Consider the following 20,067-nt stretch of genomic DNA (forward strand, 5'->3'; position numbering starts at 1 on the left):
TAAGAGTCTCTACTGACCTATGTAGACCGCTAGGAGCGTGCGACTCCACTCCCATGGACTCTCGTATCTGGCCGACCATGTTGTCTAGCAGCGAGCACGCAGAGAAACTCACGCTAGACTTCATACTGATGTTGTCGCCAGCGTCCACCTCATTCTCAATGTCTGTCATACTTGTCTCGTGGAATTTCACTATACCTGAATAACATTGGGGCCATGCTCTGTGAAAAAGGGTTTTAATACATGTGCGTCATCCCAGATTAGCCTGTGCAGTTCCCACAGGCTAATCAGGGCCGACACTTTCTGCTTTTATGATAATTTAAAAAAAAAAGTCTCTTCTTTGCAAAAATCTAGTTAAGGCCAAAAGTGTCGCTCTGATTAGCCTCTGCGAACATGCACAGGCTAATCTGGGGACAACAATTTACTCACGTGCATTAAACCCCCTTTTCACAGAGGACAGCTCCATTGAAGAATTTTTAATCTTAAGTTTGTGACTCAATTTGTGAACATTATTCAAATATCATCATTCAATACTATTGATTTAACTCTTGTACTAAGATATTTTGGTTTAATTGCACAGAAACTTGAAATGAATAACCATATATTCCCTAATAAAGTCCACTACCCATTCAATTTGTTCAATCTTTACAAACATCAATGCCTAATTAATGCTTTATCTTGCATGATCAATTAATACTTAAACATGATTAAAGGAAAAATACAAAATGTTGGCAAAACATGTCTTCCTTATAGTGGCATATTGAGAAATGTTGAACAAATCTCACCATCTCTGGGTGTCATTAGCCAGCTGTACAAGAAGCCCGATGCTACAGAGAAGTACAGCACCATGCTCTTCTGCCTCTGTACTATGCTTGTAATCTGGTCTGTGGTGATGGGTGGAGGGTCGCTTACATGGTTTCCATAGAAACCATCACTTCCTGTTTGTCTCTCCATCAGGAGGTCTATGAATGCCCGGGTGCAGGCCCTCTCAGCCACCACCAGAGCCTCAGGGTGTCTGTTCAGGGTGACTAAGACGCGCTAGATATGTAAGAAATTGTTTGGATTTTATTTTTAGTTTATTTATCAGTATTTCAGTAACAGTCACTTGACATATCTTTTTGTTAACCTAAAAATACCAGATATAAAGCTAATGTTGTTTTACTGTGCTGCATAATCCAGACATTGTTTTTCATATTTTTGCTTAATCATTCAAGCACGAATATTTTACTAAACATTTTTGTTTATATTTCCTGGAACTAATTACACAACATAAGGCTCTGCCGATGGTTTGTTTTTTATTTTCCTTTTTTGTTGAGCTTGAATATCGATAAAACCATATCTTTAGCTTGCAGTTTTGATTGAACTCAAGAAAGACAAGTTTTAATTGAATATACACAAATTGAAAATCTTAATATCCTTTGTATGCTTTAAAATTGTTACATGATTATAAAGGAATTGAGTTTATAAGATTTCTTTCATTTTTTTTTCATTTTAATGACTCCTGAAACAATGAATTCGAGGTCAGGTCTCTTTGATGTTGGTTCAGATGCAGCAGTAACAATGGATGTTCATTGTAAACAAACTGAACCAATATTTATGTGATACTGATGTTGTAAGTTTGAAAGCTATCAAAACAATACCTCTGGAAATAACTTCAGCATATAAGTGTTGTTTTCCCATTAAAATTCTTTCATTTAAGACCAAAGTTTGGTCCCTAATGTACATTTAACCACAAATGGTGATACAACACAATAGGCTTAAAGTGAAATATTTGACTTGCCTTTTAATGCTTTTCTTACACTCAATTGTTAACCACATATTTTACTGACTCCACCTTCCTTTAATTATCCATTCCTGATCAATGATGAAAACTTTTTTCTTCAAATAATGTAACTAAGCAAACGTTTAAAAAAGCTTTTTTTTATTAAATATTGACTTACACAATACATCTCTTTCGTGTTCCATCTCCATGCAATTAACATGATGATATTGTTGTAGACAATATTATTGTTATATACACTCAATATTTTACTTGTTTTATTAAACATGACACTTATTGCAAAGATTAATTTCATTGTAGTCTATTAGCTTATTTAATTTCCTTAGACAAAGTAAGCCAATCTAAGAATTTAAACTTGAATCTTAGGTAGGGGAGGATGGCGCCAGAAAAAAAATGTATTGAAAACAAGTTTTCAGGCAAAATTGGGATTCAGATTTATGATTGTCTGAATGGCTGTCTAGAACTTTGCCAAATGAGCAAGCCAAGAGTGCGCAAAGCTTGGTAACATACTTAAATCTATCATACTAAATGTAGATGGAAGGCTAAATTGTGAAAATCTTGTGTGTATTATTTTGTTAAGTCAGACCATAATAATACCTGCAACGCTTGGTAGCACGCTGTCTGCAGATCAAACAGTGACAGCTTGTACTCGCTGTTAAACTGTGCATCCCGTCGAATACTCTCAAACAGCTCGGAGGCCTTGTAGAGCTGCTGCTGACACTCCTCGTGGTTCCCATTGCCCCAGAGCGCGAGTCCCAGGCGGTGGCGTATCTTGGCCTCGTCCTCCATGCGCCCCAGCTGCTCCGCTATCTGGAGACCCTGACGCAGGTACTCCACTGCCTTTTGGTGGTTGTTGAGAGCGTGGTGGACTCGGCCTTTTTGTGATAAAAATACATGCTCATTATTTATATGAGCAAACAACTTTTTTTCATGATCATGTAAACAGCATTTAAAGCTTTAATTTGTTTCTTGAAACATCAAATAAGCAATACTGTTTTTGATGTCACAAATTTAAATTATTACTCAACAACTGTTAAAAGACAAAAATAAAACATTTGGGACATCAGCTAATCCTTCCTTATATTTCTCTCATTAACATTTAAATGAAAAGCAAACATTAATTCTGCAATACAAACAATTGCAATACGCAAGCCACCCACCTAAACTGCTGTAGGCTAGAGTTTTTGCCACGCGGTCATTCATCTCAGCTGCAATACTCAGATGCTGCTCCTGGTATCTGATTGCACGCTCATATCCACCCAGTGACTCGTGGGACAGACCCAGGTTACCATAGGCACGGCCTGAACATGGAATAAAGTTGTTACCATGGAGATAGACAAGAAATATCATTCATTTAATTAAAATTAAACATTTATTTAAATGATAAATGTATCACTTTTAAACAACATGGAAATAATGGCTAATTCTGTGAATTTGTTATCACATGTACATTATACAAGAACAAAATTAATATATCAACAACTGTCAAATAAATGTATGTCAATTCTTACCCAGACATAACAGCAACCGTTGAATTTTTCAATTGTAAAATAATGTGAAAGAATATACTGCTATATATTGTTTATATAGCATAAATATTCAGATATTTTGTGATGTTAGTAATATTTCTGTGAGTGCTTACATTGGCACGTCTTGTTGTTGGTGTCCTCTGCTATCTGCAGGTCCATCTGATGGTACTCCAGAGCCTTGTCATACTCTCCCATCTGTTGGTAGACCCCTCCCAACCCACAGGCTGCATCCCCCTCACACAGCCTGTCCTCCATCTGTTGGGCAATGGCCAGCTGGTGCTGCAGACACGATATTGCCTGCTCAAAGTTCCCCAGCAGGCTATGCAGGCAGCCAAGTTCACCGTATGCTGATGCCTTAGCTGTCTCACTGTTCAGTTCGTGAGCAACAACCAGGCGCTTTTCAAAACACACAAGAGCTTGTTGAAGATTTCCAACAGACCTGTGAGCGTTTCCAAGGCCCCTATATGCCCTGTCCTGGTCTGAGTTGTGTCCTGCGCTTTGAGCTATTGCCAGATACTGTTCATGACATTTGATAGACTCCTCAAAGTCGCCGAGGGCTTCATAACAATCTCCTAGGTTACCAAAAGCCCTGCCACGATCGAAAGTAGCATTATTCCCATGCACTTGTTCCAACATTGCCAACTGTTGTTCAAACAGGCCTATAGCTTCCTCAAAATTTCCCATGTTCATTTTGGTAATGGCAAGATTTCCACACGCATTGGCCTCCATAGCGCTGTCCTGAAGCTCACGGCTCTTTTCTAACTGTTCCTCGTAACATTTAAATGCATTCATGTATTTGCCTAAGCACATGTGAACACTCCCCAGATTGCCATGTGCCCTGCATTCACCTTTCTTGTCATTCATGTCCTGGCGAATGCTCAGCTCCTGCGTGTGGAAGGCAAGGGCCTTGTCATACTGCTGCAGGGACCGATGTGCTGACCCCATGGCCCCATTCGCAGCAGCCGTCATATCCTGATTGTTGCACTGCTTGGCCAACTGTAACTGTTGAGTATAGTACTGAATTGCTTCACTAGTTTCACCGGTTTTTAGCAATATGTCACCTATATTTCCAAGGGCTCTAAATTTGCCTTTCATATTTTTCAAGGAAGTCATCAGTTTCAAACACTCTTTTTGGCATTCCAGAGCTTCTTTGAAATTGTTCAAAGCTTTATGGGCAAGACCCAGATTGCAGAAAGCCCTTGCTATTCCGAGCTTGTTGTCCTTTTCCTGAGCAATAGACAAGTCTTGTTTGTAATATCTGACAGATTCTAGATAATTGCTGAGAGCGCAATGCGCATAACCGAGACAAAAACATGCTTTTGCCTCACCTTCCGAATCATGTAATTCCTGAGAAAGCATTAAATATTGTTCATAGTATGGTATTGAATTTGTGTACTCTCCTCGAGAACTGTGGAAATTCCCCAGATTGCACACGGCCCTAGCCTCACTGTGTGAGTCCTTTAACTCCCTGGAAATGTTCAGGTGAGCGACATAATGTTGATGAGCACTTTCGTACATCTTTAAAGTCTGATATGCAACAGCGAGGTTGCCATGCGTGGAGCCCTCTGAATGCCGATCATTCACTTCAGTGGATATTGCTAATTCCTGCTTGTGATACTTTATTGCCTGTTCATACTTATTCAAAGCACAATATGCATTACCTATATTTCCGAGTGCTCTTCCTTGACTAGCTTTATCACCCAACTCCTTGGCAATGTCTAAATGTACTTTATGTAATTTCAAAGCAGCTTCATATTCACCCAACTGATGGAAGATAATTCCCAGATTTGAGCACGCTCGCCCCTCAGCTACCCTATCTCGGGTCTGAAGAGCATTGTCCAATTGTCTTTCATGGTACGTCTTGGACATTGCAAAGTCCTGCATGCATCTTGCTGCATGCCCAAGCCCAGCATAAGCACGGGCTTCTAAACACTTGTCATTTTTCTGCTCAGCAATTTTGAGTACCTGCTTATGATACACTATCGCCTTTTCATAATTCCTTTTATAATGATATGCACTGCCAAGATTGCTTAAGGCTCTAGCCTCCTCAACACTATGCTTCAAACTTTTAGCAATTTTCAAGTGTTCCAAGTGACACTCAACAGCACTTTCAAAGTTTCCCATAGCCAGGTACACTGACCCGACGTTGCCAATCTCTCGTGCCTCGAGCAGTCTCTCATTGCTCTGTTTCAGCAGCAGCACGCACTGTTTGTGACTCTGAAGAGCGTTTGGGTAATCTCCAATGGCAGTGTACACATGCCCCAGCCGACCCAGCGCTGAGGTTGCAGTTGCCCGGTCTTTCAGCCGCATTGCTAGAACTAGCTGGAACCGGTCGTGTGACAGTGCCTCTTTGTAGTTTCCCTTGGAGAAATAGGCAGACCCCAAGTTACCATAGGCTCTGCACTCACCATCCGCATCACCTGTCAACAGATGGAGTGTACTTTATTTGTGTTAGAAATTGAGGATTGGGTGTAACCTATCATACATACATTATTGCACCTACAAAAAGATGGATAAAACTGTACTATAAATGCAGAATCAACCCCAGATTGGGAACATATTTTAAGCTAATCAAGGATCATGTCTTACCCTTGTTATATTTATCCCAATTAATTACCAAATGAAACCATTGAAATTTACTAATAATTGGACAATATATAGCATTTATGTTGTTTGCCGTCAAATGACAAAACAAATGTTCAGTTCACGCACATTTAGCGCATGTTTTTTTGTATTAAAAAAAAAGAAAAAAAGATGTTGACAAGTTATAAGCATTATTATTGTATACACATTATTAACATTGTATATATAATTATTGTTTTACTATTGATACTTAAAAATGAAATATATGGCTTGCATTTTGATAATTAAACAAAAGATGTGTTGGTCAGAAACGCAATGCCCCCTACTGCGCCGCTTTGAAATAAAATTTCTATCTATCATTTGGCAGGTATAGAAATAATCACCCTTTAAAGCTTATTACTTCCCTTGGATTTAGTTTTTTGACCTTTGACATTGAAGGATGACCTTGACCTTTCACCATTCAAAAATGTGCAGCTCTATGAGATACGCATGCATTTTAAATATCTAGTTGCTTTCTTCAATATTGCAAAATTTGACCTTAGACCTTGACCTTGAAGATTGACCTTGACCTTTCACCACTCAAAATGTGCAGCTCCATGAGATGCACATGCATGCCAAATATCAAGTTGCAATCTTCAATATTTAAAAAGTTATGGCCAATGTTAAAGTTTTCGGACGGACGGATTATTTAACGTTTGACCTTGAAGAATGACCTTGACTTTCACCTTTCACCACTTAAAATGTTCAGCTCCAGGAGATACACATGCATGACAAATATCAAGTTGCTATCTTCAATATTTATAAAGTTATGGCCAATGTTAAAGTATTTTGACGGACGGAATATTTTACATTTGACCTTGAAGGATGACCTTGACCTTCACCTTTCACCACTCAAAATGTTCAGCTCCAGGAGATACACATGCATGCCAAATATCAAATTGCTATCTTCAATAGTGAAAAAATTATGGCCAATGTTAAAGTTTTCGGACGGACAGACGCCATAAATTAGACATTTGACCTTGAAGGATGACCTTGACTTTCACCTTTCACCACTCAAAATGTGCAGCTCCATGAGATGCATATGCATGCAAAATATCAAGTTGCTATGTTAAATGTTGAAAAAGTTATGACCATTAAAGTTTTCGGACGGACGGACAGACTGACATACTGACGGACAGTTCAACTGCTATATGCCACCCTACAGGGGGCATAAAAACCATATATTATAAAATATGACAAATTTAACATAATTTTTGTTATTTTATACATATATGAACAAAACATTTTAAATAGAAAACTACAACTTTTTTATTCTAAACATTATTGGCAATTTACACAATTCAAATTGTTCACTAAATTATTTTGCAATTGTTGAATAATTAACCCCCCCCCCCCCCCAAAAAAAAAATTAAAAAAAATGTAACAATTTGGAACAATTAAGTAATATAAGGTATGAATTATGGATTTAAACGTACCGTAATTAGTCTATGTTTTCGGACACTCTAACTTTTCGTACACCCCTTTTTTTAGCAAAATTAATTATTTTCGTGACTCTTAATTTTCGAACACACGAGTTTTCGTCCATAATTAATGTTTCTAAGTTTTCGGACAGTATATTTTACAGCGCTATTTTACCAAAATTCGGTCCTGTTTTAGATATCTAATGACACTTCGTTCACGGGGTTTAACAACCATATAAACATCATAAAACACGACAGGTGCATGTCTGAAGGCAACGGACCATTACATTTGCGTTATTGGGTAAATAACCTTGTAAAGGGGTATTAAACAATGGTTTGGCCCGATAGCATAAGCGTTATGACAATTACCAGGGGTAGTACCAATTAACAGTTCAATTATCTACCGCAATGGTACTACCCCTTCTGAGTAAAATAACTGTGACAGGTTCATACTAGCGAGTATCGGTACATCACATGCTCATCTTTGAACTCAGTCAAAGTACAACCTTGTAGCAAATTTCTGTCAAATAAATTAAGGATTAAAAATTATTTAAAATGCAATGCAAACATATATTAATGTAATTTATACTATAAGGCATGGTATTTTACAAGCGCGTGCTATTAACTGTAGTCGTTGATACAAGCTTTTTTCGGACACTTCAATTTTCGACTCTAAGTTTTCAGACACCTATATTTTGTGAATATTTTTCGTATCTAAGTTTTCCGACACGATTTTTTATTTTTATTTTTAAGTGTCCGAAATCATAGAGTAATTACGGTAATTAAGAGGACCTACAATTGTGAAATTGTTAAGGTGTAAAGTCAACAAGATTGAGTGGGGTCCTTGTAGTTAGTAAGATGTATTATGTGATCAGTAGAAAAACATTATATTAATAACAAGAACAACATTCAAGATTTACATGATAACATTGCATGACATTCAAATCCAATGTTTCCTTGCCAAGTAAACCATATAATAAGATAAAGTTTTTCCATTTACAAAAAGAAAACATGATTTGTCACTTTTAAAACATTTATTCTGGGTATAATATTTGTATAGTTGGAATGTGGATGACAAATGCAAAACTTTAAATGATTTTGTTTGAAAATCTTATCACGCAAAAAAATGTAAAACATAAAAAAAACTTGGATTTCTTTTTAACCTCTAAAACTAAAAGTAAATAATAAACTGTACAAAGACAAAATTCCAGTAAATATCGCTACATGTTTAGCTGACGTCAAGATCTGTTAACATGTCTTCTATCATCAATATCTAAAATGAATAAATTCACTTATTCAGTATAATTAATTCTTATTCTTGACATTTGAACTAGGTCAACTATGCCAATAATATTTAAAAGAATAGATATACATGAAAAAATATAAATGATCAATATCACTTCAAAAAATGAGTGAAACCGACAAAACAGATTAAATTTAACAATTTGCACATCATCCGATCCTACCTAAAGTAGTTATCATTTGATTATTTATATGTTCAAATTAATCATTTTCTTTTTTTAAGGACGTTCGCGGCAGTTTAGTTTCACGCAAATATTATTTTTACTGAAACACCGGTTGCGAAATAAGAGCAATATATTTTGGATAATCGGATAATAAAGAATGTTAACTATGTTAGAACGAAAGAACGGTAAAATATGGACAGTTTTTGCCCATGAAATTTAAATTGCTTATATAGCTAAAAATACAGCCGATGTTAACATGAGCGTGGATGGTCGAGTGGTCTAGGCGGGAGGCTTTTAACTCCAGGAATCCAGGGGTCAGTGGTTCGAGCCCTGTTGAGGGTTACTTTTTTTTCCTTTTTTTCAATTGTTTTCTCTTGTTTTTACTGGAGACATCATTTTAGTTCAAATGTTTAAATCTACCAATATACAGCATTTAAAGTATTTAATGACAAGCTTCACTACATGCCTAAATCTGTCGGACGGCCTCTTTAATATATTGTATACATCTTGTTTTCAGTTATTTACTGTATTATTATTCTTTTACTCTTATTGCTACACATAATTGTTGTTTTCATTTACATTTAAATCTACTTTTTCATTGGCATACAGCAATACATGTACTAGTATGTATTTTTACCTGCACCATGTACATGGTTTTCACTGTGTTTTTAAATTGTATTTTAATACATGCAGTTAAACTGCATTTGTGAACGACCCTGGTGACCTATTGTTTCCTTTTTATATTTGTATTGAGTCATAACTCATTAAACTCATTTAGGTTAATTTGGAAAAAATCTAGGTGGAAGAAGGTATGTTAAAATAAAAATGACCTTGATGCATTTTATTTATTTTCAAATGTGAAATTCTGTTGTTTTTGTTCATGTTTAAAAATTGATAAAAAACATGAATCAATGGATCCATGTTAAAGAAATTTAATTTGCATTCATATTAAAGCAGTATTACATATTTTGTGAGAAATAGGGGTTGTTTTCAACACTTTTCTAATTAATTTACTCTAGTTATTATGTTATTACCTTATTGGTGAATTGTTATTGCGCTGAAATATGCTTGTTGTTCATGTGCAAATAAAAAATGAACAACACTGGTGACCCATGATTTTTATTTTATTTTTCTAGCCACAACAGATTGTTCTACCTAAATACCCAAAATTATCAAAGTGGAGCAAAACTTGCATTAAAACTGCCGCGTACGTCCTTAAGGAGTCACAGGTAAAAACCATGCATACCAGCCAGCCCAATGTTCAGCTCTCCATTATAATACAATTATCACACTTACACGCAGAGTAGGCAAATTACAGCAAATTATTGCTAGTCAGACAATATTTCAAGCATTAAAAAATCAATTTAACAACTACTGACAGGACTAAGCATTTGTGTGTGATATATTTAACACAAAAATGACCATTCAGAACCAATTTTGAAATTGTCTTTGTTAAAGACACCAGTACTATAACTCTATGACTCAAATGGAGTTGTTATGGACGCTATGTCATAATGGCTGTCAATTTGGCATTGTTTTGATCTTTTGTCCGCAGGGGTATCGAAGTTCGTGATCTTTGAATTTTTGGAGTTAATCAGTAAACATGCAAAACCAAAGTATTTTGCAATTATGTGGACTTGAATGCTGAGTAATTTGTTAAAGATAAGTACATGTACCGGGGTATAGTACAATGTTAGTTGTTTGAAATTACAAAAGAGTCTTTATTTGTTGGTACTACAATTAACACAACTTCTATGATATTGATTTTAATTACTATTACATTCAAGAGACCCAAACAATTATATACATTTATTCAATATTTAATTGGCTAGATGCTGCAGGCAGAGACTGCTGGAATTAAATTTATCAATACTTAAAACCCCAAATTCTGCTGAAAAACAACCTTATAAACAGTATTGATGTCACAGAAAATGAGTTCTTCCATGTTTTTCACAATAAAAAAGGAAATGTTGGGTGATTAAACGCCACAGGAGCACTGAAGAATGATACAACCACCATTATATTTAACAAGAACAAGGTCCAAATAGAGAAATAATGTTTGAAAAGAAAAAAACAGTGTACCTAGATTCTTGGCAACCTGGAGGTCTTTCTGCATGTAGACAATGGCCTTGTCGATGTTGCCGAGGCCCCAGAACGCGCTACTGAGCGCGGAGAACACAGACCCCCGTAGCTTGAGGCTGCATGTTCCGATATGCAGTGCAGACTCGAGCATCTGTGTGGAGGCTTGGTAGTGGCCGGCCTGCAACAGCTCCTGACCAATCACAGAGATGATGACAAACGGGCTCTTGTCCAGCTTGAGCTGTTGGAGCTGCTGAAAGATTGGTTCCAGGCGCTCTGTTCGGAAGAAAAAACAAATAGTGGCAAATTAAACTCCTGGCAACTGTTCAGAATGTCTCGTTACTGAATTATAATTCACTAACAATTGGAATTTAAGAAAATTGATAAGTTGCAAGAATAAGAACTAGCATACAATTAGTAAATCAATTTCAGGAGCTTTTTGCAACAGTCTCCTGATTCTCAACAGTATTACTTAAATAAGCTTGGTGGTTAATTGAATTTGTACTATTCGATAGATTTTGCCTTTACATGATTAGTTAGAAAGACATTGTAGGGTGTAATTTTGGAAATGTAACAGGAAAGGTAAATAGGATAAATCAGTCTTCACATTTCATCGCCAAAAATGCAATGCATTTGTTGGCTGTTGTAAGATTTGTCTTACTTGATGAAATTGTCTAAATATATGTAATATTCAAAGAAAAAAAGAAGTTAAAAATACAATGATTAAATACTTGAATAAAAGCTGAAAACAACTTCCAGATAAATGTTGCAGATAGAAAACAAGCATAAAAGTAACGCCACTGACATGGAAACTGGAAGATACATATGCTTCCAAACATGCAAAACATTGTTAAAACACAGCCGGTACAAGTGTTTGCACAGAATGTTTATGTCTGTCTTTAACAGCCAATTACAAACCTGCTTAAGACTGATACACTTCTTTTCGTTTTGTCATACATCAGGTCAATCGCCAAAGGGAAGAATGTTTGTGTTACTCCACTAATAATCTGAGGAGTAACACCTTTACACAACCTGACTTTAAACACCATGAAATCATGAACAAATAAACTTACAATGTCTATAATAAATGAATAAATTGTAAAACAAAGCAGAGATTCACCTAAAGGTGCATTTTGTACTTTAAAAGACTATAAATAATGGAAAAACAAACGAACCATCATGATTAACTTGAAAACACAATGTATGTACAAATTCCTTCTTAGGGCCGATTGCTTTAATGCTACAACATTGATAAAAAAAAGATAGCAGTATTGGGAAGTTTGCAATTATTCTGCTAAAGCATTTAAAACATGAACAATTGTTACCAATAATGCATGTTTAAATGACTTATAGTTTTTTTTGACAGAGTAACCCACCTTTAAGCGGACATTTCACAGCAGCCTCTGTTAGCCCCGTTAGCAGCGCGGTGTTGTTGGTGTCCTGGGCCAGACCGGCAGCGAATGCCGCCAGCGCGTCCGCGTGCTGACCCAGCAGTTGGAGTGCCGAGCCCTCACGAATGTATGCCTGCAAAACACAGAGACACTGTTTGGCTAACATGGAATGGAGTTTTAACCCTTTGCATGCTGGGAAATTTGTCGTCTGCTAAAATGTCTTCTGCTGAATTTCTAAAATTAGCATTTTCTCCGATTTTTTTCAAAGAATACTATCAGAATAGCAAACAGTTTGGATCCTGATGAGACGCCATGTTCTGTGGTGTCTCATCTGGATCCAAACTGTTTGCAAAGGCCTTTAAAATTCGGTTCCAGCACTGAAAGTGTTAATATCATATGAACATATTCTGAGTAATCACTTAAAATAATTGCTCCATTTATTCATTGACATGCCTGTAATGTCAGGGATACAGTCCAACTTTATCATAGTCTTGTTAAATACATAAGGAATGTCTAAATTATCCCTTTTTCATGTCAACAATTCCCTATAAAAAATTCCTAATGATTGTTTGCCTCCAATAAACACATGTAATTGTAGACTTGTTTCAATTGCATACAAAACATTCAGATAATTGCCTGGAAATAGACGAACACACATTGGGGATCAGTTAAATATGTTAAATATACACCTATTGAAATTATTGTTTTGTTGCATTATGCATCTAAGGTATAGATCAGTTCAAAACCAAACATACATGAAATTGTATGAGGTCATATTCATTAAAGAATCTGTGCATGATTATCTGTTTCAAATTACATTAATTAAGAAAATAGATGATCATTATTTGTTTAGATTATTTTAATATTAGCATTCATTTTTTCAGTTAGTTACTGCAGATACAAATCATCACTCAATCAGAGAATACAGACAGTTTTTTAAGACCCATTTAGGTGAAACTGTCGACTAAAATACCCATTTAACAACACATGCCCATTACAGAAAGCTCAAATTACAAAGAAATACTTAAAACACAGCAATCAATACATAAATTGTGAAGTCGCCAACTTTCTACGTCCTAAAAGTGAAAGTTTTTCCCCTCCATTGGCTTTGGACTTTCAATAGCCATTAATTAGAGGACAAGCAATGATTTACTGCCAGTCAGGCTAATAAAACAATGGCGCTACTAATGAAGTTATATTGACTCACAAGATTTCATGCTCCACGTGAGAATTTCTAAAATTCCCTTACATATTTTGTAACGTTATTAATTTTCTGGTGTTCTAATTACATCATCCTCTCTTGAGCATTAATAAAAATGAAAATGTCAAAAGAATTTGATGCCTTTTGGATTAACATTGAAATGATGTGAATCCGGAAAGTATCTAAAAATTGGCATTTTATACCATATCGGTAATGCATGCAAATTCAGAATGGTGGTATACGAAATAACAAAATGTATAATGACTTGTTCTACTTAATAAAAATGTCACTACCCTATTAAGGTGCAATTAATAACACCCCATTACGCGTATCTTAATATATAATTGGATGAATGTTTGCAAATGAGTTGTAATAATTCCAGAAATCAACCAGGAAAATATCGTGTCAACTCATACATTAACAAAGAAAGACATTATTCATATAGTGGATCAAGACAGTGTCAAGAGCCAATTGTTGAATTGGTGATAGAGTATATCCCTTTTACAAATCTTAACTACTATAAATGTATTTTTTTTATTTTAAGTTCTGTGTCATTAATTGATAATGGGTTGGAAGATAAAATGTTGCCCTAGTAAATTGATCTAACAGTGTATTCCTACAACAGACTACAACCTGTCACATGCTTGACATGTGCTTTGTGATATATTACGCTCAATTACAAACCTTGGGTGGTTACAAGAATAAAGACTTATATTATAGAGTTACCTCAATATTTCATGTTTCAAACCGTTTTGTTACAATTGGACAAGAAATGTTTTGAAATGACTGCTATCAACAGGTTGATACTGTTTGAAGCTTTAAGTAGATTGATGGCACCAAAAAAAGTAACAATATGCATGTGTTTCTTTACTTCAAATAAATGCTCACAGTGTTTAAATGTTGTACAAATTATTGACATATTTATGTTTGTCATTAATTACTATGAATTAAAAACAAATTTAGTTCACAAAATTAAAATACCATACATTTAAAACTGTCTGTAACATTGGTTTATTCTTCTATGTTATTATTATTGTATCAGTGTATATTAACCATCATATTTTTACTGTAGAACAGAATGTTAAACAATTGTATGTGGTGTTGTCTTCAGAAAAATGAAGACATTTACCTAATGTAAGCGATTTTAAGTTATACAGATTGATTTATCAATAATTTATATGGGAAACATGCAATCAGCAACAAATATTTAGGAAAATTATGTGATAATTTATTGATTAATATTTTCACAACTCAACATTACAACATTTGGTGCTCATGTGAGTATAAATGTTATGCACTTAAAGGATTTCGGGGCGACATACTGAACATTGTGTCTCACAAGATTATAATATTAAACATTAAAATCCCCATTAAATTTTTGTACAAAAAACAACTGAATTGACAACATTTTGTTTCTCAAATGGCTGATTACAGTTAACCCATTTATCTGAGCTATCATTGATTTGAAGGAAATCAAGTGAACAGCAAGACCTCTCAATTGGCGTTAAAGAGCAGCCATCATGTCTATTTGTAATGACCTTAACAAAAAGATCAGTTTTCTACAGTATGGATGGCTGGCTAAAATTAAATACCGTATTTTACCATGTATAGCGCGCTCCCATGTATAACGCGCATGCGATTTTTTAAAGCCAAAATGGAGAAAAAAAAGAATTCAAGACCAAAAACCTGAAAATTGGGCCGAAAATGGCCGCCATTCTTAATTATTGCGCAATCATTTAATCTAAGTTTTTAGGGCGCTTAATATTTTGTTTTAAAGTAGGGAGCGTTTATACGATCAGGAGCATGCGTTGCAGGGCACTATATTTTTCAACAATTTTTAAGATTATTCTCTCAAGAACACCGTACATGTCCTTATTGCTGCGCACTGTGCGTGTTTTTTCAAGACCCCTGCGCGTTAAATTGGACCACTATTACCTATTCCTCTTATTTGAACAGTGTAACATTTTTATTACATGCCGCTCACAACATCGTATGACATAGTCTTCTGCAGACCCGCAACATCGCAATGTCCAATTTTACGCAAATCGTCCGTGGATCCCATTTTATTTTTCATCGACTTAAAATATTTCCCCATTAAGAGATGCTCCCATTAAATCCAGTTTGACCCGGTATTTCGCGCCTTCACTGCGTCTAGTTAATTAATTTATGGTGAGACAAACAATACACCCGAACGTTCAATTCCATACAGTTGGCGTTATCGGCGTTATCAGCGTAAAGCCATTAGACAAATATCATTTGTTTGTCTCTATTGAAAGAAAATAAAACGAGTCTATATCTCTATTGTTGGTTTGTAACCTACGTAGTATACTCGCACGGTAGCATATTAATGCAGAGATCAGAAAATCATTGATAAATGTATTCGTCGTTTCAATGCTTAGGGCCGAGTAATTTCGGCAAATCGGAATTCAACTTACGTAAAACACTTGCTCAATAAACAGTTAAACTCCACCTCCGTTCTCTGCAAAAGGTTTGAAGGCGGAGCTTTGAATGTGCTATTATTTAATTGGACGATTGCCATTGAGGGACAAACACAGGATTGGTTCGGCATGTTGATTGCTAGACAAAGGAAGCCAATTTTGTCGGCGAGAAACTTGTCGCTTTATTGCTTCAGACAGGAAGCGGCTTTCCTTTGATGACGTCAAACTGTCAATTCACAAAGAGTGTTAATTTTTCGGAATTGCTAACATTAAACTTTGGATTAAATTATCAAAATAAAGCAAAAGCGAAGTTGAGAAATATGATTGAAATAATTATCGTCATTTCAAATAAGACGAGTTTTCATGACAACAAAAACTTTAACAAACAATACCACGACGACGTGGGGATCGATATACCTCGATTTTTTTAAATGAACAATCAATGAAGAAGTGTGAAAACACCAACAAAGACATTTTTTTCATCTTTTAATTTTTGTCAAAACTGTAACTACCCCGTTCATTCCTACCGTTTCCTGCTATTTGTTGTTTCGACAACGGCCCCTTCAGTCTATAACATTATAGGGTGTAGTTTTCTGCAATAAAAAAATGGCGGCAATTGTGAAGATTTACGATCACGAAATGGATTTTTTGCAATTCAGCAACCAGGAAAGCGTTGTGTCAATGTATTACGCGCACTGAATTTTTATTTTGAAATTTGAAGGTAAAAAACTGCGCGCTATGCATGGTAAAATACGGTAAGATTTCCAATATGTTCAGTTTTTTGGCCTAATATTTATAGCCAAGAGCGTTGGTAAACTTGTTAATACCTTAGCAAGCATTTATGTATTAAGTATATTAATGAGACCGTTTTGATTTATGTTGCTACCACTGTCATTGATCTTCATAAATGTAATGTTAACAAGAAGAGACACATAAAGATGTGTAAATAAATCTATTCTTGCCGCTTAATAAATAATAAAGAATTTAACACATGATTTATCAACATTTTATAAATCTTATGGCTTCTGGATAAATAAAATGTTTGAAAGCTATATAGTTTATCCCTGGGAAAGAATATAAAGTCAGTTCTCTGGCTTAATCCCATGTGAAAATCAAATATTGACAAGTAATATGTTCATTTCAGCCTCCATTTCTTTTACAAATCCTTCTGTATGTTCTCAGCAACAAACTGCAAGACCTCATTGTTATTATATAATCATAATCATTGAAAAACAGAACTTTTTTTACTTTTACTATTTATATTTAACATGGATTATATGTGAGGATTACATGAATGTGGTAACATAATTTAATGCCAGGCAAATAAACATAAGTACATCTACCAAGTCAAGTATGCAAACAGAATCAACATGACTGTCTTGAGAATTGCACATTCCTGACTCCATCAGCTGCAACAACAAAATTATCAGTGATTAGCTGTGGAACTGATGTGACTCCCAAATTATTATTTTGGTCAATGTATGAAAAATACTTGCTTGGAAACAAAATATTATTCAGGGGAAAATATTCCCCTAAAAACTCACGGGAGTGAAACAAGGATGTCAACCCTGCAAAGATTCTGTAAAAAAATTCATTAACCCTTTCAGCGCTGGAACCGAATTTGTTAGGCCTTTGCAAACAGTTTGGATCCAGATGAGACGCAACAGAACATGGCGCCTCATCAGGATCCAAAATGTTTGCTATTCTGATAGTATTCTTTGAAATAAAATCAAAGAAAATGCTAATTTTAGAAATTCAGCAGACGAAATTTTAGCAGACGACAAATTTCCCAGCATGCAAAGGGTTAAATTGGGATCCTAGATTCCTAAGATCTGACACAGACATGTTAAATTTATTACAAAATGACATAATTTAAATCAAATGGCAATAACTGCCTCAAAAATCATTGAAGTGGAACAAACTCAAATTAATCTCATGTCAAACCTATAGGGATGCTGGGACATTAGTGTCTGAGGGATCAAACACAAACTTGAATTATTATTGAAAGGACAAAAGTCCTGTCAAAAGGAGAAGAACGACCTTTAGCATGCACATGTCCAAAGTAAAGGTCAAGTGCATTTAACCTATTTATGCCTAGCGTCTAGAAAAAAGGCCTTGGCAAACATGATGCATGATGCGACGTCTCATTAGGGTCTGCGCTGTTTGCTTAATGTAATTTCAGTAAGAAATATTCTAAATACAGTAGATTCCACTTAATTGAATATCGGATAATCGAATAATTCGGTTAATTGAATAGAAATTGAAAACACCAAACCATTTGCATCTCTTCCCGTTGAAAAAACTCCACATATTCTGATAGCAAATATGGCGTATTTCGGTTAATTGAATAGCCAACTTTCTATTGCACACTATAATCCACACCATAATCTAGCAAAGAATGTCACAAATCTCCAAGGATACGCATGGTATTGACGATTTTGACAGACACAATCAATCGACTGCCTTTGTTTTCATTTCACACCATGCATGTATGCAGCGTCTGTCAAGCGTCACGTGACTAACAGGTGAAGGATGCGAGCAAGTACAATGCAAACACTGAAGTCTCCGGTGTGAAGTCAGGTGCAAACTTTCGAATGCAAACTGTCGAGTAACACACTTCAACAGTTTGTTCAGGGCTCGACATTAACGGTAGTCCGACTGTCCGGGACAACCAAATTGTCAGTCCGGACAAGTAAATAAAGAATCAGCTAGTCCGACGGACAAGTGGTCGTTATTATTTAATAACTTTAAAAAATGCCTTTAAATCCGTTATTTATGTGGAGAAAAAACACATCGTACCGAAGTATGAGCGTCCTAGAAATAGGTCCGTATTACTTTTTTGTTGAATTCTCAAATGCGCATAATTAAATTTGTAATCTGAAACACTCTTCCCAATTAAATTTTTAATCGACGTTATCACATTCTTCAAATAAACTGCAAATGTACAGTGTTTTAATCCTTTCTCTAGAGAAAAGCGCGCGCAAATTATGCCCTACATGTACAACACCACGTCAAACGCATGGACAGTTAAAATGTGCGAAAGCGACTCTTTGCGGATGATGGAGCGTGTCTGTCAAAATCGTCAAAACGATGCATATCCATGGAGATTTATGAGATTCTACGATTGATTATAGTGTGCAGTCGGATGATTGATAACGAACGCGTAAGTGGCAGATGCGTAAATATTTTCTGGCACTTTTTTTCCGAGATCGTTTTTTTATGCAAGACGAAAAAAAAGGAGGGTCGGGACCAAAATTGTAGGTAGAGTCGGGTTACCTGTACAACACACTTTTGTTTTGTTTAAAAGATATAATGGTCAGGACAAGTTGCTTTTGGGTCAGTACAAGTGGATTTTTTTTTTACTTGACAGACGGGACAAGTGGCTTCAAAAGTAAATGTCGAAACCTGTTGTTGTCGCTTAGAAACAATCAAAGAGTGTGTTGCTGTTTAGAAACAAACTGTTGACGTGTCTTGCTCGACAGTTTGCAATAGGTGATGGAATGTTACACTATATTCTCAGTTCGTGTTTATAAACCTACACAACTGCGTCACAGTAAATCATCTAAACATGATGTCGAACAATCGCAAACGCGCACATTTGTCAAAACATCGCAGTCTTAACACTGCTGATAATGTTTTCACAATAACCAAAATTAAATCCAGTATTGACCAGATTTTCCGGCAAATCAGTACACAGTTCATTATCAGTTTCAATACTAAACTACCTGAAAGAGCGTAACGTCAAAGATACAGCATTGTCCTCGCTACAAAGTTTTCCTTCGACAGTGTATATACACCCACGCTAATTTTCGCGCGCTTTTTACCAGGACAATACATGAGCAATAGATGTTGCTAGCGTAAGCGTTGGGTAAGCAATAAAATGAAAATGGGAAAAATCATTACACGCACCGTATGGCGTGACATTGTACATTGCTGAATGGTTTTCGCTAGCTTTTTGTTGCGGGTAAAGGAAATACATTTGGACGTTTTATTTAAAGCTAGAAAGTGTGTTTTGGATTAAAAAATTGTATTCTCATTTGGGAATTCAACAAAACATTTATATTATATTTATAATGTATTCTTTTTTTAATTCCAATATTAACTTTTTTAAACGCTTTATGTGTCGAAACGATGTTTTGATTA

The 20,067-nt window shown here is 35.5% G+C and overlaps 1 protein-coding gene across 2 annotated transcripts in view; it reads right to left on the bottom strand.

Annotated features, from left to right (window-relative positions):
* The window catches only part of LOC127869321 (tetratricopeptide repeat protein 28-like), a 138,486-nt gene that overhangs the window by 13,952 nt on the left and 104,467 nt on the right, over positions 1-20,067 (bottom strand). For both annotated transcript variants that reach the window (XM_052411787.1, XM_052411796.1), the window contains 7 exons: positions 12,271-12,418; positions 10,898-11,170; positions 3,420-5,726; positions 2,938-3,078; positions 2,375-2,652; positions 783-1,035; positions 18-195 (listed from right to left, as the gene is read on the bottom strand). In XM_052411787.1, the coding sequence (XP_052267747.1) occupies positions 18-195; positions 783-1,035; positions 2,375-2,652; positions 2,938-3,078; positions 3,420-5,726; positions 10,898-11,170; positions 12,271-12,418 (3,578 nt within the window). The remainder of the gene's footprint in view (positions 1-17; positions 196-782; positions 1,036-2,374; positions 2,653-2,937; positions 3,079-3,419; positions 5,727-10,897; positions 11,171-12,270; positions 12,419-20,067) is intronic.

Source organism: Dreissena polymorpha, chromosome 1, assembly GCF_020536995.1.
Source record: "Dreissena polymorpha isolate Duluth1 chromosome 1, UMN_Dpol_1.0, whole genome shotgun sequence".
NCBI classification, from domain to species: domain Eukaryota; kingdom Metazoa; phylum Mollusca; class Bivalvia; order Myida; family Dreissenidae; genus Dreissena; species Dreissena polymorpha.